At 48.0% G+C, this 26985-nt stretch overlaps 1 protein-coding gene across 1 annotated transcript in view; it reads left to right on the forward strand.

Moving 5' to 3' along the window:
* The window catches only part of SMG1 (SMG1 nonsense mediated mRNA decay associated PI3K related kinase), a 1471505-nt gene that overhangs the window by 99236 nt on the left and 1345284 nt on the right, over window positions 1–26985 (forward strand). Inside the window, exon 2 of the mRNA XM_085628855.1 lies at window positions 5560–5723. Coding sequence (XP_085484981.1) covers window positions 5560–5723 — 164 coding nt within the window. The remainder of the gene's footprint in view (window positions 1–5559; window positions 5724–26985) is intronic.

Genomic DNA, 26985 nt, shown 5'->3' on the forward strand with positions numbered 1-26985 from the left:
CCAATGTAAGTGAGGTTGCATGGACAAAGAATGCGGTATATGGCGTGTGCTGTATTACAGTTGGTGTGTTGTCGCAGTTCCCACGTTTTCCCAGGCTCCAGATGGAGAATTTTTGTGGTTTGTCAGGTGACAAACACTACAATTACCACACGCTAAATGGGCAGTTACTCTTGGGAGCCCCCAAGCATTAAGGACAGTGTTGTCAGGTCTGTGTTGTGGGGCCGGCCTAGTGGATACCAAAGCATCTTTTACGGAATTGGCTTTTTTGTGCGATATCAAAGGGGGATCCCAATTGAGGTTACCTGTCTTAAGGATTTTCCAATGTTTTTTGACGATATTGGAGATTTTAGTGGAGACTGTGTTGTAGGTCGTGACACAGGTCAGAGGCATAGGTCGAGTTTCTCGTGAGTGTTTTTCAATGAGGGCATCGCGGTCCTGATTGCAGGCCAGTTTTTTGGCTTTCTCTGTGATGTGCTTTGGGTAGCCACAGTCTTGAAGTTTATTGCTTAAGTCATTTGCTTGGTCCTTGAAATCTGTCACGGTACTGCAGTTCCTACGCAGTCGTAAATATTGTCCATAAGGGAGATTTTCCCGAAGGGGCCTGGGGTGGAAACTGGAGAAATGTAGAAGTGAGTTTCGTGCTGTGGGTTTATAGTGTGTTTTACTTCTCAAATGGCCATTCTCAGCCCAGATATCTAGATCTAGGAAGGTGTTTTTTTGACTGTCAAACAGGTGTGTGAGCTTGAGGTTCTGGTCACAGTTATTGAGCCATCGGCAGAAGGTGTTTAGTGACTCGGTGTCTCCTTCCCAGATCAGTAGGATGTCTATATAACGTTTATAGAACTTCATTTCTGGGATCCGTGACACGTCATTTGAGAAAATGTATTTGGACTCAAAATCATGTACATATAGGCCCGCTATACTGGGGGCGAAAATGCTCCCCATGGATGTGCCGTACTTTTGGAGGTAGAGTTGGCCTTCGAATTCGAAAAAGTTGTCTTTCAGCGCGAGTTTGGCGCATTCCCAGAGGAATCTCCTGGATGTGTGGTACTTCCAATCGTTTTTTTCCAAAACTTTCTCTAGGACGCACAGTGTGTCATCTTGTGGGAGGCTGGTGTAGAGGCTTTCTACGGAGGGGGTAGTTTGTTTTTGTGAGTCTTTGTCAGTATGTAGAAGTAGGGTATCTTGCCCATAGTGGAGGTGAGGAACTTGGCTTCATTGGATGTGAACTGTCCCGTAGTTTCGGCTTCCTCCACTAGGGAAAGGATGCGTGCTTTCAGGTTTTCGCTAGGGTCCTGATTCAGTTTCGCATAGTTTTTGGTGTCGCTGAGGAGTCTCTCACATTCTAGTCTGTAGTCCTCTCTGTTCAAGATGACTGTCCCTCCGCCCTTGTCGGCGGGTTTTATAATAATGTATTTGTTAGATCTCAGGGATTGTATGGCAGCACGTTCCGCTGTGCTGGTGTTCTGGAAGGTGTGGTTCTCGCTCAGTGTTTCAATATCCTGGATGATGGCTTGTTCATAGACAGCTACCTTAGGAGGTATAGCATTCGGTGACATAAAAATATGGATGGATATATTGTGAGTAATAGTGATGTTTGCTTCGCTTTCCTGTTGTCTTTTTGGTGTCAGAAAGAGCCCCTATGGGAAAAACCTCTTCCGTATTCAGCTACCCATAATTCTATATGTTGTGTCTGAGTGACAGTGACTTGCAAATTTATCATTTAAAAATCAACATTTCTCCTGCAATTAGTGTGTGAGCATCCAAAACGTTTTCCGATGATAGGCTCTGTGTAAGTATTTGAATTTTTGCATGCATAATGAGTTGGCTAAAAAGTGTGCAGGCATTTTGTGTTCTGCCCATCTTTCTTCCTCCAACTTTCACAAATCCGCTTCCCACTTGACTAGAAAATCTGTTTATGGATCTAGTGGTATTTTGTACATTCTGGATATTCCCTTTTCGCTCAATTGTTCCATTGTCACCTTGGGTTCTAGCGAGTTAAACTCCAAAATGGGTGGGACCAGTTATATGCATTTTGAAAGCATGCCTTACCTGTAGTTATTTGAAGAAGTGGGCTCTGTATTCTTTCTTAAGTTAATAGGATTTAATGTGGTTATCTTCCAGTCATGAATTACTGATTAGGTCCATGTCCTGAAGCCGTATAGTAGTTTACCTGGCCTAGCCCTTTACCATGCCACAGTATAGATTGACAGGTAGCTTTCCCTCTCATCCTGTCCACATACCTGTATGTAGTCAACATTGTATTGGGATTTTGGTGACCTGGCTGTGTGTGGTTTGGGCACTCCGTAGAACAAGTGCAACACTCCCAGGCTTTCCGATAAGTTAACCTCTTGACTATTTATGGGTTCAGTCATTATTGGAATTATTTGGGTTACCTAATAGTATAATGTAATGTTCGCTATCTTCAGTCCACTGTCATGGGGCAGTTGTCGTGCACTTGTGGCAGGAGAATCTTTTTTAAAAAAAAAATGTAAACTATTTTTCAATTTGCATTTTACAAATACAAAAAACAAATCGGCACCAATACAGTGTACATAGACATACTATTGGTGTTATCATTGTCATGTTGCACAGATGGTCGTATCGGGGGGGGGAGGAATACCATGGGGTCACATAAGTATTCAGAAGCATTCTACAGTGAGGAGAAACATGGGGCATAACAGAGTCCCAGTGCGCATAGAACCGGGGTCAGTCCCCTCACTCCGTGGCAAGGGGAGGTCCACTTTCCTGTGGATGGAGAATCTTGGTGTGATCTCACATTGATAGCTAACTCTCAATAGTTTTTGGTGGATGCCCGGATCAGCAGACACAATGGCAAGATAGTTAAGAGCTCTTAAGCTTTTTTTATGTATAATGTTCTTCAACTTGAGCCCTAAACATTTTTCCAGCTCATAATTCTGAAATGTGCGATTTCGCTTTATTTATAAATACTCTTGTTTGGGTTGTAACTTTATTTTTTGTTTGAACTTCCCCAGATTATTTGCTTTGATAAATGTTATGTTGATTTGTATTAGGCACTAATCACCCGGGACGGTATCCAGGCACTTGTGCAAGATGTGTATGTTATTTGGTCCCGAGGTGCTTATATGAAGAGCCAGGTCTTCAGCTTCTTGCGGAACTCGGTGAGGAGGAGGCTTTGATGTGTTGAGGCAGGTCATTCCATGTCTTGGGTGTGATGGAGGAGAATGATCGACCTCCAGTTTTACTTTTACGTATGCGGGGTGTGAATGCGAGTTAGAGTTAGAGTGAGAGTGAGGCAGAACATAAGTATGAGGTGGGTGGATGAAAGTGTATGCTGCTGTTCAGGTATTCTGGTCCTGTTTTGTGTAGGACTTTGTATGTGTGTGTGAGGAGTTTGAATTGGCTGTGCTTGTGAATGGGGAGCCAGTGAAGCTTCCTGAGGTGCAGTGTGATGTGGGTGCGGCATGGGAGGTCTAGTATGACTCCTGTAGCTGCGTTCTGGATGGTCTGGATCTGTATAGGAGTTGTTTGATGAGACTGGTGTAGAGATTTGCTTTTGTCCAGCCTGCTGGTGATGAGTGCTTTGTGTGACTGTCGGTCTGATGTTCTGAGGCAACAATTTGAAGATTTTCCGCAGCATGTGTATGATGTTGAAGAAGGAGGTGTACACTGCGTTGACCTCAGCCGCCATGTTAAACCGTCACGTTGAGCTTGCCATCTAGAATGATTCCTAGATTTCTTATGTGGTCTATGGGTGTTGGTATTTGTACCAACGGCCACCAGGGGGAATCCCATGGGGAGGTCTTGTAGCCGATGACCAGTACTTAATCTTGTTGGAGTTGAGCTTCAGTCAGTTGGTTCGCAATTAATCTGAGTTTCCAGAACTCTGAGGGAACCTGTAATTATTATGTAATCTTATTGAACAGTTTGACTTTCTAACAACACCCAGACTTAATTAGACCTCCATTGGCAAGTCAAGCTGTTCAGTCTGGCATATTAAAATTACAGATCTTTAAATTGGCCAGAGTCGCATGGTTAGGCCATGAGTCGTGTTGGCTGCCTGAGGCTGGAGACTGGCCCTCACCACAAAAAGGATACCTTCAGTCTTGGAAGATTGCATAGTGGATGATAGAGGTGAGCCCACCATTGTGATGCATCAAAAAATGTTTGCAGAGCAGTTGCCCAGTACCTGGCTAGTGTTCCCTTGGCTGCCTGACCGTGAACACGTTCATCCTGTACAGTTAACTCTGGGGGCACGTACCATAAGGTCTCTTGCCTGGCAACTCCTCCATCCTCACCGTCCGAGTTTGTAATCGCGTCATGACACTAGTCATGTTCTGCTGTTGTGCACTGAAGACACAAAACATACTTTTAGCTTTGTAACGTGCAAATGCCTCACTTTTCTGGTTGCTACCCTTCCCGGGCCTTAAGTGCTTTGAGGACTGGGTTTCTACATCAATCTCGACTCAGCAGCAGAACAGCGGTCTGCACAAGTACGTAGCACACAGCCTGTATCGATCTTCACCATCACTTGTTTCAAGTTTGAAAGACTAGATGGTGAAGCAGCTGTGCCGTAACCCCCCCATCCCCCACACCTCCCACCCTTCCTTTGACCTGAGAAAAAGAAGATGCAATAAATGCACCGCACAGTTGTTCTGGGGCCCCCTGCAGAACGTGATGCAGGACCCGAGTGTCTCTCATATCAATCAGATATTAATTGGCCTTGGACTGAACCCCCTTGAACTGAACATCCCCCCCCCCCCCCCCTCTCCCTTCAAGGTGTGCGGCTCCCTTAAGGCCCCAGCAGTACAGGGGCCCGTGCCACGCCACTGTAGCTAAGGAGTAGGTTTGGAACTTGCCCGGGGTTCTGGAACAGAACCAAGAGCAGGACCGACATTGTGACAGAACAGGACCGCACAGCAAGAGGCTGGCGCGGAGCGTCCTCTTCAGGAAGACACCAGACTAGTTCTCGTAGGACCGAGATCCAGTGTTCCAGATGTTCCCGCCCCCCCCTCTTCCCGGCTATGAGAGCCAAAGGGATGCCAATTGAAAAGATCTGGTCAAAAATGAATGACTCGGGCAAGGTAATAGCGTAGAACGCGGCTTTAGATTTCGAGTTACACGCTGTATTTGACGTAGATTGTATTGCGTGAACGATTTTCCGTATCCTTACTTAGACAATTCATATACAAGAAGTATGTTTTGTAGGTGCCTTGACTAAGAATACCAAAAAGTTCTCTTTTCTTTGTCTCGTAAGTTTGTCGAAGCAGCAGCTCCCTCTCGCACGAAAAACTGGTTTCTCCACTTTGGTCATACTTAAACTCTCACTTCAATTGTACATGTGATTTTACTAAATAAATGCCCTACTTTCGTTACGTTTTCAAGAAACCCTCCCAAGTCAGCCGCCTTACCTTGTATAATTTCCTTTTAATTTTTGTATGAAAACTGATTTTTTTGTTTTAAGACATTTAAACGTGCAGCAATGTTTATTTAACTGTGTGGCTCTAACCGCGTTTAAAGCTCTGACTTTAAAGTTGGCAAAAGTATTACAGCCCACTCTGTTTCTGTTTTTCGTAGATCTGAAAGCGGATCAGCTGACCAAGACAATATAAAGTATTTTTCGTCCAGAGACCGGGGCAGTTCTGCCTCCTATTCCTATCATTCTTCCAGTTCATCTGCGGGCTCGCGACACAGGCACGATGACCTCAGAGCCCACAGTGAAGTGCAGCATGAAGACGAAGGTAGGCATCTTGCAGAAGGCCCTGAAATGGACTGCAAGGCATGATACAAATTGCGTTGAAATACTAGGCCGTAAAATGACTCCCGCCACTGATAGTATAGGAAAGTTAAATCTACCAGTAAACGTTTGCATTGCTTTCTATATTTCTTTTTGTGTCTGCCTCAAATTCCATTTTCTCCACAGGTTCCGTTTAGATTGCTTCAAAGGGGATATTCAAAACCTTCATGCACCGATGACTTATTGTGTTCCCAGTGTGCCTGCTACCTGTAGGAAGGTTGTCCCAACCTTGAAAATTTCTCTTGCTTTGGTGTATGCAGGCTGCACTTGCACAGTTTCTTCCCATCTCTAAATAACGGTCTTGGTGCACTCTGAAACTTGTAGTCCGGGCAGTATCCCTTCTGGCAATTTGCACCCGTCCCGTTCTGCATCACCTTTCTCCCTGCGTCTACGGTCACACAAGCGCCCTCCCAAATTGATTTCCTTAGTCAACGTTTCTTTACAGTAATGCTCTCCACCATTCAGTGCTGCCCATGCGTGCTGACCACAACTGATATTTCAGCCAGTTCTTCTGCTCTGACCCAGTACATGCAGCAGATAGTGATTTTCGCTTGCAAACCTGCATGCAGCGGTTAGTGACCTACGAAGGTGTTCATGCGGGCTCACCCAAGCCAACTACTAAAATGGGTGTAGAACCATCTCCTAACAAACAATAATGCTGGATTGTTCGGCGAGATTGTTGTATGCATCCGACAGGATTAGAGATGTCACCCAGTGCCTGTCCACCAGAATCCCAGAGTTTTACCTCCGGTCACGCAGGTATCATCTTTAAGTGGTCTATGAACATGCTTTGATTTGCTGGAAATTTCAGCAGAAGCTCCGCGGTTCAAGTTAATTCCGACACAAGTCATGGCATGTAGGAAACTGCTCATTCACATGTCCTCTAGGTAGTGGGGTTTCTGCTCTGGGATAGCACTTGCTGACCCAAGGTCCTACTGAAGTAAATACTAAATGGTACAGAAGCGTGGGGAGAAGGTCAACAAATAGCACCTGTCGACCTATTACCTCATTGTTTGATGATCTTGCTTCTTGGCACAGCTCCTTTCCTCTGTTGACTACTGGATGCTATTCTTAGGGGTGCTTTGTTTTGGGGTCACCTTCAGTACCCACTTCGGCCTATTGATTGACCCTTTCTTCAAACCTCTCTCGGATGTAGTCTAAGCAAAACTGTAGCAGGACTTGAGATTGTGTTTCCAACCAAAAAAGGAAACTGATGCCTTAAAGCACCACCCCACCAGTCTGCTGCTGTGGTCCGCCTCGCACTGATCAATGGTAAGTGCCTCAAACACTGTTCTGGGGAGGCCATCACATATATGTATTCTGTTTCTAGGCTAGAGATGTATATTCCTCCAGCCTGACTTTTTATGGGTTGTCTGGTTTCAGGGGAGCATGTCTTTTCACACCTAGTTCCTTGGTTATATGTCACTGTGCTGTAAATGCTGTTGGTAGGTGGGTGGAGCCGGGTGTTTTGCCTGAGTGGGTCTTGTAAGGTAAATAGTCCTAAAGGAGTTGTACTTCCCTCACTTCTTTGATACATAACCCCATCTGTGCACACTTCTAGAAAATAATGCAGTTAGTAAGAGGGCGGAGTTTGGCCCTACATTTCAGTGGCTTTTTTCATTGGAGCCTAGTGCACTCCCAGGTCTTCACTAATGTTCTCGGGTCTGCCTTCAGTCTTCATCCCATCTGACAAGCTTTCTCTTTCCCCAGTTTTATGAATCACCCTTGCACACAGGATTCAAAATGGATTCCTGTGTCTTTGTAGTCCGAAAGGACAGTCACATGCATATCCACTTCCCTCCCATGTAGGCCCTTTTCTGTATTAATTGAACAGAAAAGGGTGTCTACTCCTCCAAGTATTATCAGCTTCTAGTATTTCCCAGGCCAGTTAAGAGACAGTAGTTGCTCCCTACTAAAACAAAAAAATGGGATAGGGGTGGATATGGTGTGCTCCTTCCAGACCAAGTCCGGCTGTGCTCGGAGTCAGCTGTCACAGGCCATCGCCATACACATATTTACATTTTGTGTGGAATTAAAAAGGCTCCTAAACATACTTTGGGGAACTTTGAGAAGAAGCACATTCTCCTTTAAGCATCACAAAGGGCATTGCTGTCCCAATAGGGGTATACAATAGTTACATTACAGTAGTAACTAAATGTGGTACCACAGTAGCCATTTTAGTAATTACTACAAGATTAGTTAATTGCAGGTATTTGTAGATTAGCATGGATATGAGGAAGTAGTTACCCATACATCGAGGTAAGTTGATGGAACTACCCTACAATTATCTGTATCTGAAAGAAACGCGTTAGTTAGATTCCTCACCTTAGAATATCCCCTGGTGTCAGACTGGATCCGGAAGATTTTTGTAGCAATACCCCTTGCGCGTCGCTAGGCATCGTCTGCGGCTCCGCATCCGTCGTTGGCGTCGTGCGCCGGAATGACGTCGTCTGGGTACTCGCGCGTTGACGTCAGTTCTTCTTTTTTCCGCGCCAGTAAGCGCCGATCCGGGAGAGCTACCCCTTTAGTCATTTTTTGACTAACTTTTTTGACTCTTTTTGGTCACTTTCTCGACTCTGGTGCCGGTAGGATGCCTGGTTTCAAGGCCTGCGACGACTGTCACCGACTGAAGTCGGTGACCGATCATCACCGCCGGTGCCTGTATTGTTTTGGCCTCGACCACGACACGGAGTCGTGCTCCAATTGTATGGCCCTGACCTCGAAAGCTAGGCAGGAGAGGTCCCGTAAGCTTCTCAAGCTTCGCCACTCGGCTCCGCGCCCCTCTCGATCCCGGTCCAGGAGGAGGTCCAAGGATCGGTCGCGGAGCCGCACTCGACATCGACGCTCGTCTGGCTCGAAGTCTTCGGGTAAGTCGAAGCACTCCAAGAAGTCCAAGAGGCGACACCGCTCATCGGACTCCCCTCGCCGGTCGCGCGACTCAGCCGAGGGTCAGGGTGGTTCCACCCCCGCGGCTCCGACGAAGCCGCAGGCGCCGCGCACGTCCCCATACCCGCCGGTCCCTGGAACTGACGCGACGCCGGCGGAGGTCAGTGCCTTCCTCTCGGCCATGAGGAGCCTGGCCCCGCCGTCGACGCCCGCTGGCGCGCCTTCGGGCCGCGCGGACTCGACTGGGCGACCTTACGCGCCGGCGGCTCCGGCGCCGTTGGAGGCTCCAGGCCCCGACGCCGCAGGTCCCCGAGGGGCACGCCGCCTCCGCCGGCGTCGACACCGGTGCCACCTCCGACGCCGACTCCGGTCGACGTCGATCCCCGGTTCAGCCCCTGTCCGGTCCTGACACCGGTGCGGCGCCGCTAGAGACACATTTTGTCTATCGACCGGCTCCGATCATTCCTCCTGTTTACCAGGACTCGGATGACGGGGGCGACTGGGAGGGGTCCGTGGACCCTTTGGCCCTTCAGGGCCATCTTTCACAGGACTGGGCAGATGAACTGGGGGAGGCCAGTGGTTTGGATACCTCACCGGACACTGGATTCATCTCTCCTCCGACTGTGGCTTCGGAGGAGGGTGCAGCTTTTTCTGTGGTGCTGCGCAAGGCGGCCGCGGCTGTGAGGACTAACATCCTCACTGAGGTGCTTCAGTCTGCCGCATGCTCCACTGAGCCTCTGCTGCAATTCAATGAGGCCCTCATTGACGTTCTGCAGGGCACCTGGTCCAAGCCCTCCACAGTACCTCCTGTGGATAAGAACGTTGCCAGGCGCCACCGCCCTGCTCCGGGCGACCCCCAGTTTTCTGTCCCAACACCCCACCCCCGAGAGTCTGGTTATCCAGGCCTCTACCTCCCAATCCTCCTTCCCGTCCGCTCCTCCGGACCGGGATTCCAAGAGACTGGAACAGTTCGGTAAGAAGCTGTTCTCCTCGCTCAGTTTGGGCCTGCGGTCTTTGAACACCGCCTGTCTCTTGGACCGTTATTCCCACTCTGTGGGATACGGTGGAGGACGTGCTGCCCCTGTGCCCGGAGGAGGCCCGGGCACGGCTTTCCTCAGCTCTGGCCGATGGGAGAGATGCAGCGCGCCATGCAATCCGATGTGGACTCAACACTACGGACTCGCTGGGTAGGGCGATTTCTACCACGGTGGCGCTTCGACGTCACGCCTGGCTGCGGTCCACGTCCTTTTTAGGGGATGTCCAGAGCACTCTCATGGACATGGCTTATGATGGCACTCGCCTTTTTGGTGAGAAAGCGGACAGTGCGCTGGCTCGCTTCAAGGACTCCCAGACTACGGCCAAGTCCTTGGGCCTCTCGGCCCCGCGGCCACAAGCTTCCGCTTTTCGCTCCTTTCGTGGCCAAGGAAGGGGCACCTCCTCACGTCCACCTAGCCACCGGCCGCAGAACCAGCCTGCACGCGGACGTGGTTTCCGCCGAGGCGGTACTGGAGGACAACGCGGTCAGTCCACATCCACCCCGGCAGCATCCGCCTCAAAGCCTTCCTAGTCCGAGCTTTCAGGCCCATTCCTCGCCAGTGGGAGGCCGGGTTCGCCATCACCTGCTCCACTGGTGTACCATTACTTCGGACGATTTGCAGCACCCACCTGTCCGAAGGGGCTACTCCCTCCCCTTCGAGACGACCCCTCCAGCCATGCCACCGCAGCACCACCGTATCTCGGAGGATCATTTGAATCTTCTGCAAGAGGAAGTTTTGGCCCTCTTGGCCAAAGAGGCCGTCGAGTGCGTTCCGAGCCCAGAAGTAGGTCGTGGTTGTTATTCCCACTACTTTCTGGTTCCCAAGAAGGGCAAAGGGGGCCTACGCCCTATCTTGGACCTCAGGAACGTCAATGCCTTCCTCCGGAAAGAACGCTTCAAAATGTTGACTTTGGCTCAGGTTCTAGCTGCCCTAGACCCTGGAGACTGGATGGTAGCGTTGGACTTGCAGGACGCATATTTCCACATCCCCGTCCTGCCGGCCCACCGGCGTTACATGCGGTTCACGGTGGGTCAGGAGCACTTTCAGTTCACCGTGCTCCCCTTCGGCCTTACCAGTGCCCCTCGGGTGTTCACGAAAGTGATGGTGGTGGTCGCAGCTCATCTGCGCAGATTAGGGGTTCCAGTCTTCCCCTATCTCGACGACTGGTTGTTGAAGGCGGGCTCGCCCCAGGCAGTCGTCTCCCACCTCCAGACTACGGCGGATCTCCTGCATTTGCTGGGGTTTTCCATCAACGTGCCGAAGTCACACCTGCGCCCCTCTCAGAAGCTCCTCTTCATCGGAGCGGTTCTCGATTTGGCGCAGTTCCGGGTTCATCCGCCGTACCAGCAGGTCCGGGATATACAGGCCCTGATTCCCATCTTTCGGCCTCTATCCTGGGTTTCGGTCAGGCTAGTGTTGCGGCTTCTGGGGCTGATGGCCTCCTGCATCCTACTAGTGCATCACGCCAGGCGGCTCATGCGGGCTCTGCAGTTGGACCTGAAGTTTCAGTGGGCCCAGCATCACGGCAACCTGTCCGACCATGTCTTGATCTCGGAGGGCACTGCACAGCAGTTGCAGTGGTGGCTCACGGACCGCTATTGGGTCACGGGCAAGAGCCTCTCCCTACCCCTGCCGGAGCATGTCGTAGTGACGGATGCGTCCCTCCTGGGATGGGGTGGCCATATGGGAGAGGCGGAGATCAGAGGCCTCTGGTCTCCGGCGGAGTCTCGCCTCCACATCAACTTGTTGGAGCTGAGAGCGAGCCGACTTGCACTGAAAGCCTTCCATCCCTCTGTCCGGGGAAGTGTCGTGCAGGTGTTCATGGACAACACCACCGCCATGTGGTATTGCAACAAACAGGGCGGGGTGGGGTCGTGGACCCTTTGTCAGGAGGCTCTGCGCCTCTGGACATGGCTGGAACACCAGGGCATCACCCTGGTGGTTCAACATCTGGCGGGCTCTCTGAACGCCAGAGCAGACTAACTCAGCTGCCGGTGCATGATGGATCACGAATGGCGTCTGAACTCCGAGGTGGCGCAAGGTCTGTTTCAGCAGTGGGGAGAGCCTTGGTTAGATCTATTCGCCAGCGACGAGAACGCGCAATGTCAGCAGTTCTGCGCGTTGGAATTTCCAAGGCAGTACTCGCTCGGCGACGCTTTTCGTCGCGAGGGGAGTTGCGGTCTGTTGTATGCCTTTCCGCCTATACCACTTCTGCCCAGAGTGCTGAAGAAGATCAGGCGCGACCGGGCCCAAGTCATCTTGGTGGCTCCGGATTGGGCACGAAGGTACTGGTATCCCGAGCTACTCCGTATGTTGACTGATCCTCCGATACGTCTGCCCCTCCGGGAGGATCTTCTGTCGCAGCAGCAGGGGACGGTCCTCCACCCGAACCTGTCCAGCCTCCACCTCCATGCGTGGAGATTGAGCGGCGGCAGTTGATGCCATTTGACTTGCCTCCTGAAGTCTGTGATATCATTCTGGCAGCCAGGCGTCCCTCCACAAAGACGGTATACGCCTGCCGGTGGAACAAATTTGTGGCATGGTGCACAGCAAAGGCTGTGGATCCCCTTTCCGCCCCTCTTTCTGGGGTTCTCCTCTTTCTTCTTTCTTTGGCCCAGCAGGGCTCTGCCGTGGGCACCTTGAAAGGTTATCTTGCTGCCATCTCTGCCTTCTTACGGCTTCCTGATCAGCCCTCTCTTTTCAAGTCCCCTGTAGTGTCACGCTTTCTTAAAGGCATTACTCACACGTTCCCTCCTGTCCCTTTCGTAATGCCTCAGTGGGACTTGAATCTTGTCTTAACATTCCTGATGTGTGCTCTCTTTGAGCCTCTTCACAATTGTCCTCTTCGTCTTCTCACTCTTAAGACTGCTTTCCTGGTAGCCATCACCTCGGCTAGACGGGTGAGTGAGCTCCAGGCTCTATCGTCCAAGCCTCCTTTTCTATCTGTTCATCCGGACAAGGTTGTCCTTCGGCCTCGTCCTTCCTTTCTACCGAAAGTGGTGACCCCCCTTTCATCTTGGGCAATCTGTCACCTTGCCCACCTTCTTTCCACCTCCGCATCCTTCCAAAGAGTAAGAGCAGCTCCACCGTCTGGACCCAAAACGTGCGCTCTCCTTTTATTTGGACCGCACGAAACCGTTCCGGGTGGACGACCAGCTTTTCGTTGGCTACGTGGGTGCTAAGAAGGGAAAAGCTGTGCACAAACGGACCATCTCCCGGTGTGTCGTTTTGTGTATAAAAACCTGTTATTCCTTGGCAAAAAAGGACCCTCCTGTTGGGCTGCGAGCCCATTCTACTCGGGCCACAGGGGCTACTACTGCTTTGGGACGGGGTGTCCCCTTGCAGGACATCTGTCAGGCGGCGACGTGGGCTTCGCTGCACAAGTTTGCCAGGCATTATTGCCTAGACAGCCAAGTCCGGAGGGATGGCTTCTTTGGCCGTTCTGTGCTCCAGGACTTTCTGGTGTGATCTTGGTTCGCAGACCCACCACCGGGGTTGGTATTGCTTGGGTATCTATCCTAAGGTGAGGAATCTAACTAACGTGTTTCTTTCAGATGAACAAGTTACTTACCTTCGGTAACGATGTATCTGTAAGAAACGTTAGTTGGATTCCTCACCAACCCACCCATCCTCCCCGTTCTGCGAACTGACATCTAGGGTTAAGGCTATCCTTTTCAGGGCCCTAGATATTTTGGCATCAGTGTCTGTCTCTTGCATGGCTCTACGTTCCTGGTGCGGAAAGCTATGTACAAGAACTGACGTCCGCGCGCAAGGGCGGTGTCTAAAGTACTCCGACGTCATTCCGGCGCACGACGCCAACGACGGACGCGGAGCCGCAGACGACGCCTTGCGACGCGCAAGGGGTATTGCTACAAAAATCTTCCGGATCCAGTCCAACGCCTGGGGATATTCTAAGGTGAGGAATCTAACTAACTAAAGTTTCTTACAGATACATCGTTACCGAAGGTAAGTAACTTGTTCTGTGGGGACAACCCCAGTACACAGCTACCTGGACAGGCACAAGGAGGTACTTTTCATGATGGAGCAAAGAACCAGCATACCTTAATGCAGCAGGCCAGAAAGCAACCAAACGTGAATGAGTCTGATTAACTAATCTGCTAATACTAGCAGCTGAATTGTTTTAAATCTCTGTTGTAACGAATGAGTGTTTGTCCATCTACAAAATCATACTGTGAAAACAAACTCAATCGAGTGCAATGCTCGTTCCTCATTTGGCGTAAGCAGCACATGTCTGCACTGGACTGCCTTAAAAATGTTGAGTGGAACTGAACAAACTAATTTACTCAGTTGAAGTGAGGTTAGCCTTAATAATTCAGTCTGATCTATAAGCCTTACTCTAGACCCTCTCAAAGGGCCAAAGTTAAAGCACACTGCATTGGGCAGTAGGTCTTATTTGGTTCGTGATAATGTAACATGCAAAAACAGATTGATGTGTGATCTAAATGGGGGACTTTTTCTATTCCAGATCCTAGGTACTAGTTTATACCCAAACATGGTTCCCACCTTTTTCAGACTCCCTACCTGCCAGTTGTGATTTCACTCTCTGTGACTTCATTTTACTGCTTACTTGAAAAAAACTTCTCAGATTTGCCTGAGGAAAAAGGGGTTCATCTAGACTCCAATTATTTGACAGCGCGAATGTAAGTTTTTCTGATAGAGACTTCTAGCTGCTGGTTCCTCATCTTTACAGTATTCCTCAGGTATCTGACTGGATCTGGAACCTTTTAAGCAGTATCTCTGCACACCCATAGGTGGTGCCGTGTGGCTCCACAGTGATGCTGTTCCGGTCCGTTAATGACGTGCAGAGCATATATAGACGCCACTCCCACTCAAACGTCCGTTCCTTTCTTTCTGCACCACCAGACTTAGAACCAGAGTTACATCTGGTCTCTTTGAGACCCTTACATCATCAAAACATTGTTTTGCTGTGTGCAAGGGACATGTCACCCCTCAAAATGACTCGTTTTAAGCTATGTAAGGACTGTTGAAAACAAATGTCTTTGACAGATCTCAACAACTTTGCCTGTGGGGCCCGGGAACGAGCTAAGACTCTGCCTGCAGTAACAGCGTTTTGAGGACAGCAGCGTGAAAATCTACATCGCCAAGCACTGGAAGACTCAGCAATGAGACCGGTCCAAGTCAAAAGTTCAGTCCTGGTCCTGGTCCCATTCGTGATCCACAAGTTGCCAGAGTTGTTCAAGGGATTGATCTTCCTCTCGATCCAGTTCCTTGGGTAAGTTGAAGAAAACACACTTCCCTGCCCTCCACTTAAACTCCTCTGAGTAGGTGATGGAGCGGTGCCATACATCTTGATCTCACTCCCAAATCTGTTTGACTTTGGAGCAAGCCCTTCACATTGTTCTGGCACAACCAGAGTTTACAGGGCCATCCGCCACTACTAAGCAGATCGAAGAGTTCTGTGAGGTCGTGCTCCAACTGTTTGTATTCTTGGCAACTCATTCTTGCACACCTGTGGGCCCCATGTAGCTGAGAGGTTCTCCACCAGGGTTACCGCTGGCGTGTTCGCTCTCGTTGCCAGCTAGAACCTTTGAACCCATTACATGCTGCCTCTTGCTCCATTCCGGACTCTACCTCCGGTGCACAGTTCAACCCACTGTCTGGCGCTTCAACGCTGATGCAGACTCCATTGACTCAGGAAGATGAGGCCCCAATTATCCTTGCAGATGTTGCGCCTGTTCCACTTTGATCAAAGTCATGCCCTGCCACTGTTAAAGCTCTATTTCCTCCACTGGATCTGCCTCCACAACGACAAACGCACACTGCGCATTGCCTGATCAGCCTGGATTCAGATAACAATTACTATGCGGATGATGAGTTTGGCCAACCTTATCATGAGGAGCTATGGTATGGTGACTTACGGGAGGCTAGTGCCCGTTCTACTTCCCCTGAGTCCAGTCTCCTCTCACCCCTGGCCCTGCCACTGAGGAGAGTGCTTCCCATGTCATGGTTATGCGTAGGGTGGCCAAAATCCTTGCTCTCCAGCTCCCCACCTAGGAGGTCAAGACCAATGTGCTTATGGAGATTTTTCAGCTAGAGCAGACCTCTACTGAACCCTCTTACCATTTAACGTAGCCCATACAGATACTTTGTTGGAGGCATGGGTCAAACCTTGCTCTGGACCCCTAGTCAGCCACCAAATAACACAATGCCACTGTCCAGCCCCGTATTTTTGTTTCTCCGTGCCCCTGATTTGAAAGTTTGGTGGTGCAGGCGTCTGCTTGGCTTTATCTGTTGGCTACTGTAGAGAATGCACAATGTCATCACTTCTGCGCGTTCGAGTTTTAAAGGCTTCTCTTGCTCTTAGACGTGTTCTGCCTTGAGTGGAATTTTGGACTCTTGTATGCCTTTCTGCCGATACCTCTTCTGCCCTGAGTTCTGAAGAAGATCAGGACTGACTGGGCCCGGAGGTAACCATCACTAACACCTGGTTATCCAAACGCAAAGGTTTTTATAAATGCAGCTCGTGTCGAGCATGTAAATTCGGCATTAACACCTCTGAGTTTACTAGTGCCTTTGATCATACCCCTATTAGCCTTGGAGGTCTGTTCACATGTAAATCAGACTATGCAGTATATGTACTTGAGTGTTCTTGCAAACTCAAATATATTGGCAGCACGAAATTACAGGTATTCACTAGGATCCTTCAACATCTACATGCTATAGTCAATTCCGACTCCAATTACCCTGTTGCACGACACTTCAAATTAGTCCATCACAACAATTTAAACGATCTCAAATATTATGTGATAGACACAGTACCTAAATTACCGAGAGGTGGCAACAGGGAAAAACTCCTCAGGCAGTTAGAAACCCATTATATACTGCTTCTAGACACTAAGATGCCTAATGGACTCAACACAGGGGAGGACATGCATAATTTCCTATGAACTATACACGTCAAGGGTTTGAGGTTTTCACTAACCTTCCAAGTTTCCTTACATCATTTAAAAACATTTAAAATCATGTAGTTTTATCTTGATGTTATGTACCTTCTTCTCCTCAGATGTACCCCCTGTTTCCTCTGTTTCCCTTATTATACGCTGCTAATGGGTTGCCACTTTGCACATAGTTTTAGTCTTATCAGTACTGTTGCATCTGCACTTTACTATATGCAAGTTTTGATGTACTGTATGAAGCACTAGCACTTTATAGACATTTTGTGTCCATAATCATACTATAGGTTTTAATATTTATAATTGGAATTTTATCCAGTTTATAGATATTCCCCATCTACGATATAATCCTAAGATTCTTGGCACTTGCACTCCTATTGGATAGCTATACACTACATAGATATGTATATACATTATATCGACAGTCCATTTAGTTGGGGATTAACCTAGTACATCAGTGCACGCTACTTCGAAGTATTTTACACATCGTTAAGTAAGTTGATCTCTATCCGGCTATTTGAAGTATCAATAACTCCTTGCACTACTTAGACTAATCCATATATGCAGCCAATGACCCATGCATGACAGCGTATTGATTTTCATGATAAGGATTTTTTACCGATATGTTTTCAGGGTCTCTCTAGCTATGACTTCCATAATGATTTATGTTTTATTGTAAGTAATTTTAAAGGCTTCCCCCATTTGTAAATGTGTATTTTTTAGTCATATAATTGGGGCCAATTGCAGATGATTATTTATGATCCCCATTTTTTATGTATTTAGTAATGGAATTTTATGCAGTGTACTTCACAGGGCTCTCTCGAAATAATTGCACTTTCTTTATAAACTAGCATTTAAAATTGTAAGATGAAATCATGGGTATACGAGAGTATCTTTTTCATGTTTACCTTGTGGAGTCGAATATTTTGCTGTTTTGTATGCTATCATTCCATTGGTTACCGAAGGAGGAAGTCAAACACATATATATAATCTACTGGCGGTCGCCAGTAGATAGTTATAGTTAGGACCCTGTTTCCATAGGAAAACCGCAACATTCTATTTGGAATAACTTTGGCGCCGGTCGACGAATCCTCGCGAAATTTTCAAAATAGGTGGGGCGCTCCGCTCCTACCCTGACAGTCTCGGGGGGATTCGTCAAGCGGGGGCTGAGAAAAAAGGGGGGTCCCAAAACGCGTTTTTCCCATGCATTTTTCCATAGGACCTTTAGACACAGCTACAGCCCGAACGGCTGAACAGAGTTACTTGAAATTTGGCAGAGAGGTAGTCTACAGGTCAAGGAAGTGCCTTTTGTAGGTTTGGTGTAAATCTGTTCAGTAGATCCTGAGAAAATAGCATTTAAATCAATATATATATCTGTGGCAGCTTACCGTGCGCTTACCGTGCGCTTACGGTAAGCTTACAGTACGCGTACGGTGACGTGCGCGAGCGCGATTCTGATTGGCTGTTAGATCTTAGTAAACATTCGAATCGGTCGAAACCAGGAAGCGGCGGCCGCCATTTTCTCTCTCGCACTCAGAGGGGGGCAGGAAAAACAAAGGCAAAAAACATGTAAAGGTGCAGTTTAGACAGCTCCTAACCACATAGCCTTGATGAAGGTGTCCCCAAAGAACCTCCAAGGCCAAAAATTCAATTTTTTTTTTTTTGGGAAAAATCGCCGATTACGCTTACCGTACGCGTACGGTAAAACTTATTAAAAAAAAAAAAGTTTCCACACTTTCCTCACCCCGTGTGCAAATGGTGCCCGAAGGGCTCCATTTGTGCATGGAATCTCATTTATTCGAAATATAGAAAAGAAATCCCTTTCAGAACGAAGCTCATAATATGTCCTCCATGTGCGCACGGTGCGCGAAGCGCATCGTGCGTACATGGCCCATCCAGCGTAACGTGGGCACGCGGTGCGCGTAGTGCACCGCGTGCCCACCGTGCGTGCACGGCACTAACTGCGTAAAGTGGGCGCGCGGTGCGCGCACGGAACGAACTGCGTTAAGTGGGCGCGCACGCCACAAATGGCGTAAAGTAACTTAGCATTTAAAAAACCGTACAAATTCACTGAAAAAACCATAGGTTTCACACACGTTATAGTTAGGAATTAGCATTTAAAAAACCTTGCAAATTCACTGAAAAAACCATAGGTTTCACACACGTTATAGTTAGGAATTAGCATTTAAAAAACCTTGCAAATTCACTGAAAAAACCATAGGTTTCACACATGTTATAGTTAGCTGGACATTTTACTGATAAAAAAACCAATGAAATTCCCCCGTTATAGTTAGTGCAGGCAACTATAACTCACGCGACCGCAATCCTCTGCTGATGCTAATACTGTATTTAGACACTTATTTGCCCATGTCTTCTTCCATTAAATTTTAGCTATACATATATTACAATTTTTTTTTTTTCATAAAGACACATATGTACCCAGGGCCCCAGCACTCATTGTGCCACCCTTAGAGGCCCTGTACCCTGACACACACTACCTTTGCAGGCTGAGTGTCTTGGTGCAGAACAAAACTGAGTCGACATGGCACATATCCCTGTGTGCCATGCCCACAACACACACTGCCCTGGAATACTTCAGTCACCCCTCTAGCTGGGTGCCCTATGCCAGTGGTGTGGGCACAGGTGCATGAACCCTGTGCCCCTACAGTACCCAGGTCCATTCCTGGGCACTGTAAGTGCAGTGCTGCCATTTAGAGTATATGGTGCTGGGAGGTCGTCAACACGAACTCCACAGCACCATGATGGCTACACTGAAGACTGAGAAGTTTGGTATCAAACTTCTCAGCACATTAAACCCACACTGATGCCAGTATGGGATTTAATGTAAGATGCACGACAGAGAGCAACTTAGAGTTGCCCCCTGAACCTAACCTACAATCCACGTCCTGTCTGAGGGGCTGCCTAGGCTGCCCCACAGCAGACATGTTGCTGGACCCCTGGGTAGAGAGTCATCCGCTCTCCTGGGCCTGCAACAATGCACATCCTGGATGAGGTGCTAGGTCTCCTCCCCCAGGATGGGCAGGGGAAGCTTCAAAGGCATGCCGCCTTTGTGAGCTTCTCCAGGCCACTTGCTGTACTCAGCAACTGGCCCCCACCGGTTCTGACCCCCCACACTGGCGGGAAGACTGTCGGGATACCCCAAGGGAGGGAAGGGGGTGTGCCAGCCTCTGCCAACCCCACCCCTCAGGTGGGGGAGGCGAGGTGAAGCACATCTCCGGGCTCTCGCCATCTTGAAGATGGAGAGCCCTGCCCAATCAGGACTAGGCTACTGCCCCCCTCCCACTAGAGAGTGGCAGGATAGGGGGTGTGCCCACCCCAGGGAAGGGACCCATTGGCCCCTGCCCTTTACCTACCTGTAACGCCCCTAAACTTAGTATTTAGGGGCACCCTGAAACTTCCTTCCTCAGATCCCGATACCGAAACAAGCAAGAAGATCAATAAAAAAGACCTGCCATGCAGCTGCTAACAAGAGGAAGACACCAACTGATTTGGCCCCAGTCCTACAGGCCTGTCAACCCTCGAACCTGCTCCTGCTAAACCCTGGCGTCTCCAGTGGTCAGCAACCTCAAAAACCCCAGAGGACCTGACTGCCTTGTGACTCTTAAAAGAATAGGAATCCCACGAGCAGTGGTTGTGCTCAAAGTAAGTAACAAGGCTCTGGTGCCAACCAGGAACCGCGACTCGTGCACACTCTGCACCCGCCAAGCCTGGCCTGTGCCAGAGTGGACAACGACCATATCCCCCCCCAGTGACTGTGACCCCGAATCCAGCACCCAAGGACCCACCTCCACGCTCCTGACACCTGCAGCCTCAGAAAAGACACCCCTGCACCCTGCAGCCCCCTGTGCCCAGCCCCTGGGTGCCTACCTAACCTACAGCTTCCCAACTTTACCTCTCGAAGTGGTGGTCGCACCTGAAGAATCTTTGTCCCCGAGCTTGCAGCCTTTGTTCATCTTGCAGGTTCTCCATTGAAATCCATTGAGCGCCCGACGGCTCAAAAGCACCCTGCACCCAGCCGCCCGAGTGCCCCTGGGAGTGCAACATCTATCCTAATCTACTTCCTCACTTGCCCTGAGCAAGTGACCAGGAGCCCAGCTCCCACAGCCGTATGGCCTGCCTGCTAGCAGCCACCAACCGAAGGCCCTCTGCCCCCCCATAGGATAACATTGGGCCTAACTCCCTCTGCAACTGGCTGCCCCAGTGCAGCTGAGGGTGTACCAACTGTACTTACCTGACCCTGGGAGACCCCGGAGTCTATGCCCAGAACCTTAACTCTGCCAGATGAGTACTTACCCAAAAGCCGATAACTCACTTTTCTTCCATAGGGTAACATTGACTGGTTTCACTTGGGAATTCTTCTAAGTGTCGAGTTTTGAAACTTTAAAATATTCACCTAAAATCAGCCGAATAACGTTAACGAAATTACTCACCTGTTATCAGGAGAGATCCCAGTGCTGCATCTTGGTGCCCAGCACTGACCCTGAAAAGTAACTACAACAGAACTTACCTATAACTTGATTTTCCTCCATAGGATAACATTGCCTGGTTTTTGCCTGAAATTCTTCTAAGTGTCGATTTTTCAAACTTGCAAATATTCCTTAAAAACCGCCTGTGTAACAAAAACGATTTCTTTCAACTGTTTACAGGAGATGCACCAGTACTGGATCCAGGATCCAACACCGAGTTAGAAATAGTAACGATAACCCTACTTTCCTGCTGAGTGAATTTCCTCCCATAGGATAACATTGGTGATTCTATGCGAAAATGTTTTTAAGTGTCAACTTTTAAAATACAATAATATTCCTTAAAAATCATACCTGTAACCAAAACGTATTTACTTACCTGTTTCCAGGAATTGCCCCAGGACTGAATCTAGGATCCAGTCCTGTGGTAAGAAAAGTAATCCAAAAAGTAATTAATTGCATTTACTTAGAAATTCCCATTGAGCTCAATGTTATAATTGTGTTTGAATTGTGTTGCCCATTGCAACAACTGTGACTATTGCATTCAAAAGTCCATTGCCTATTGAGAGTATTTAACTAAAGCATCTCATTCTGAGAAAGTATATTTTGATACCTATTGTTGGTTCTAAAATAAAACACTATATATTTTTATACAAAACCATTGGCCTAGGGTTCAGTTCTTGAGTGTGTGAAACCATTTGCTGACTGAGTGTGTACAACAAATGCTTTACACTGTCCTCTGATACTGCCTTACTGCTCGACCAAGCTACCACTTTAGAGAGTAAGGTTATATCTAACTTTAGCCTCTGCCATACCTCTGGGGACTGTGGACTCTGTGCACACTGTACCTATTTGGGAACAGTATATACAGAGCCACTTTCTTACAATCCTCACAAACAATATGGAGCATTTTCAAAGGAGAGGGTCACCTCCGCTCCGAAAACCTTAAGGGGAGCTCTTGTCTGAAAGGGGACACACCTCTCCTGCTTACTAATTCTCCCCTCTGACCTTACTGTCACAAGTAGGGCTTGGTTAAAGGGGGGCTCAGCTCCACAAGCTGGAGAGGCCCTGGCTAGCATAACAAAGGGTAAGAAGTATTTGAGGTTTTGCAGCATGAATCCTTTTCTGGATTCATATGCTGTGCATTATTCGCCATCTAGTGGTTGGGTCTGGAATTGTCTGTTTTTTTCTTTCTTGTTTTGGTCGCTGTTCAGATGGTATCCTGGAGGTCGACGTGCGTGGTGGCCATCTTCAGATTCCTTTTTCCGACGTTGGGTCTGGAAGCAAGACGGGAATCTCCAAATAAAGTTTTTTGTTTTTCGCGGAAAGGACTTAGAAAGAAGACTAGCATCGAAGAATCATCGAAGGAAAACCAAACGATCGACGCCGCACCCGAAGACAGGAGCAGGGCGTCCGTTTAAACACCAAAGGACCAATACGGTCCACAAATGGCAAGGTAGGGGTCATGGAGAATACCCCTTTTAAATTCTGCCCCAAGTGCCACCACAAGTACACTCAGCACGATGTGTGCAACCTGTGCCTGTCGAAGGACCATCAAGACAAGGATTGCGAGGCCTCCGCAGCGTTCCAGCTGAAAACGCTCAGGACACGTCGAAACCAAAGACAGGCCCACTACGCCACAATGTTTCAGCCGTCGAAGAAACGTTCCATGAGGGACATGGGTTTCTCCAGCGATGAAGAGCAGCATGGGGCTGCAGCGAATTTGACACACGAAGGATCAGACGTCAAAATACTGGAAAAGGACTACAAAAAAATCCACGCCGAAAAGAAGGCGAAAGAGTCGAAAAAGAAGACTGACAAGGTAAGAGACAAAGTTCCATCAGAGCCGAAGGGCCACGAACATAAAATGCCCAAGGCAGCCCCGACGCCGAGCAAAACGGTGATTGAGGGTCAGCCGCGAACAAAAGAATCCCGCGGAACCCACCCCAAGGTTACCAAAGAGGGAAGATCGCAAAAGGCACCGAAGCCAAGGGTCGACACCAAACCCGTAAAAAAGGGCTCACCATCGCCGAAAGGTAATGTTGATACCGAAAAGAAGAGAAAGTCCCCGGCCTCCGACGCCGAGAGGGCCCTCGGTTCAAAAGAAGAGAAGAGTCGAGGGGGAAATGGCTCTGCTCTTACAAAAGAAAAAAGAATTTGACGCATCATTAAAGGATTTTCGAATTCCTAAAGCACCTGCCGTAGAACCAGAGCCGGAAAACGTCAACGCAGAAGACGGAACCTCGAGGCGAAGACCCCGAGGAATACAGAGACGTTCCGGAGGAAGAGGAAAACTCAGAAGACTTTGAGGACACATGGGACGATCTCGACATCGAGAGCCCAGAAGAAGAGATCTGCAGCTACCCTTAGAAAGCATCACCCCAGATGACATTGCTTTCTACAATGAGGTAGCAGCTTACCAATTTGGGGTTCCTCTGGAGGAGAATAAAAGGGGACACATGCTTCCTGCTGGAAAGACTAGCACCTGCAACTAAAGGGACACAATACCTACCCATGTTACCAAGTATCCTGGATGAGGGCAAAGAAGCCTTTAAAGAGCGAGCCTCAAATAAAGGAGTAACTCCCAGAGTGGAGAAAAAATATAAGCCCTCTTCAAAGGACCCAAAATACATTCAAGGAAGTACTATACCTGACTCCATCATTGTAACCACAGCCAGAAGGTGAGCAAACGCAGTCTCCAACACAGGGCCTCATCCAGAGAAAGAAAGTAAAAGGATGGATATGGTGGGGAGAAGGATGGAAAAAGAAGCTGCAACTCAGTGGTGCATTGCCAACTCAAATGCCTGTTAAACAGATATGGCCACCAACTGTGGGATGAAATTGAAGAGCTTCTAAACATACTCCCAGAAGAGGACAGAAAGAGAGCAAAATCTATCGTCCAGGAAGTAAAAAATGTGGCTAACACATGCCTAAAGTCAGCCCTAGATGCAGCAGACACTGCACGTAGGCATATGTGCACCGAAACAATTCTCAGACAGCATGCCTGGCTCAGAATATCTGGCTTTAAACAAGAGGTCGAAACATCTATCATCAACCAACATTTAACGGAGAAGCTCTGTTTGGGAAGGAAGTAGACTAATCCCTTCAATAAATTCAAAAGGACAATGAAACAGCAAGGGCAATGGGGGCCCTACAGCAAAGAGGTTATTTTAGAAAACCACAGATAGAGGGGGCTTTGGTCAAGGACAACAGATGCCACCGCAATTTGAAGGACAAAACCAGCAGTTGGGACAACAGTCCAGCTACCAAGGGTATCGGCAACAGCAGAAGCAGCCCTTTCGAGGGAGAGGGAGTGGCAGAGGAAGATGCCACTCAGCTAGAGCCAGAGGGAATGGCACAAACTGACTTAATTACAGGGAAAGACCCACACAAAACACCACAGTGGGGGGCGGGGGGGCGGGGAGAGAGTGTGAATATCTTTTTTCCACAAAGAATGGGAAAGGATTACAACAGACAATTGGATTTTAAATTTAGTAAAATATGGATATTTCATAGGACTCATAAGAACTCCACCTGCAAATCACCAAAGAAGAGAAAATTAATCAAATCAGAACAAACACTACTAAACGGCGAAATCAAGGATCTATACCTCAAACAGGCAATAGAAAAGGTACCAGCACATCAGTGTTACAAAGGAAACTACTCCGCTTACTTTTTAGTACCACAACAGGATTGAACTCTAAGGCCAATCTTGGACTTAAGACTCAAACAAATTCATACTAACGCAACACTTCAAAATGTGTACACTTCAAGAAATACTCCCGCAAATCCAAAAGGGAGATTATTTCGCAACAATAGATCGAAAAGACTCCTATTTACATATCTCTTATGAACAAAAAGCACAGAAAATACCTGCGGTTCCTGCACAACAAGACACACTACCAATTCAAGGTACTTCGTTCGGCATAAAATCAGCCCCACACAAGCCAGGATACAAGCTATTCACCACGAAACAGCCCTCTACCAGAGGGGACCGTCTCTGACAGTGAGGAGGGTTATGAAACTAATGGGCATGAGGGCATCATGTATCCCACTTAATGCCTCACACTCGCCTACACATGCGCCTATTTCAGGAATGGCTCAACAGCTGGTCACAAGCCACAGGAATTTGGGAGGATCTAGTGGTTGTTACACAAAGGGTTCAAGCAGAGACACAATGGTGGGCATCCAACAACATAGTACAGGGGAGACCTTTCAGGGATCCAACTCCATCTTTGACAGTCACTACGGATGCATTCCCCTCAACGGATGGGAAGCACATCTCAACCAGCTAAAAGTACATGGCCAATGGCGCGAACAGGACTCCACCAAACACATCAATTTCCTGGAGATGAAAACAGTTTTTCTGACACTCCAGGCATTCCAGAAACATATTCAGAGGAAAACAATTCTAATACAAACAAACGATACAACTACAATGTTCTACCTCAACAAACAAGGTGGAACAAGGTCTTTTCCACTGGGCAAACTGGCACAGGAAATTTAGCATTGGGCAATACCCCAAAAGATCCATCTACAGACAGTACCCGGAGTAGTCAACATCACAGCAGACCAACTGAGCAGACAGAACAATTGCTCTCACGAATGGGCGCTGAAACAGACAATTCAGTACCTATTCAACATCTGGGGTACACCAGTGTTGGACCTGTTTGAAACAATACAGAACAAGAAATGCCAATACTTTGCCTCCAGGTTTCCACACCACCTGCAAGGGGAAATGCACTTTCACTGAATTGGTCTCAGACATTTGTTTACGCCTTTTCACCAATACTCCTGATGCAAAGGGTGCTACAAAAGTAAAAGGAGCCAGGAACAAATATCGCATTGCCCCCTATTGGCCAAGGCAAACATGGTATTCAACTCTCCTAGAACTATCCAAAGGAGACCTGATCAGGATCAAAACAGGAAAAGACCTGCTGACAATGCAACAGCGCCAAATCCTTTACCCGGAACCAGCAACACTGCAACTAGCAGCTTGGCACCTGCATACATAGAATTTGGTCATCTCAATCTACCGTTAAGAACCATGGAAGTACTCCGAGGCAAGGAAACAATCCACAAGGAAATGCTATACAGCAAAATGGAAACAATATACCACATGGTGCATCGCAAACAACAGGACTAGTTACATAAAAACACAAGAAACTGTTATCAAATATCTTACTTGCCTCTTGGACAGCAACATCAGTTTTTCAAGACTTAAGGTGCACCTTGCTGCCATAGTGGCATACACCAGAGGAAAATCTTGCAAAAGCATTTTTACCAGACCAGTCATAAAAAGATTCCTAGAAGGAGCCAAGAGAATAGCTCCACCAAGAGCTGCACCTATACCAACATGGAGCTTAAATACAGTACTCTCTCAAATGATGAAGAAACCCTTTGAACCTATGCATGCAGCAGACACCAATTACATTACCCTAAAGAAAGCCTTTCTCATTTCTATAACATCACTACGCAGAGTAAGTGAACTACAGGCTTTAACAATCTAAGACCCTATTTACAGTTCCACAAGGATAAAGTGATCTTGAAAACTAACCCACAATTCTTGCCAAAGATGGTATCTAAGTATCACTTAATCAAAACATCCTGCTACCGGTTTTCTTTCAAAACCCAGAAACTAAAGCAGAAATAAGCCTCCATACCCTGGACGTTAGGAGAGCTTTACTGTATTACTTGCAGAAAATAGAAAAAATAAGAAAAAACAATTGTTTGTTGCACACTCGCATACCAACACAGGATCTGCGGTCACAAAAGCAACTATTGCAAGATGGATAGTACAAGCTATCCAGGTATGTTATCACAAGGCCAAGGAGGAACTAACAATTCAACCAACAGCGCACTTC

Source organism: Triturus cristatus, chromosome 10 (genome assembly GCF_964204655.1).
Source record: "Triturus cristatus chromosome 10, aTriCri1.1, whole genome shotgun sequence".
Classification (NCBI taxonomy): domain Eukaryota; kingdom Metazoa; phylum Chordata; class Amphibia; order Caudata; family Salamandridae; genus Triturus; species Triturus cristatus.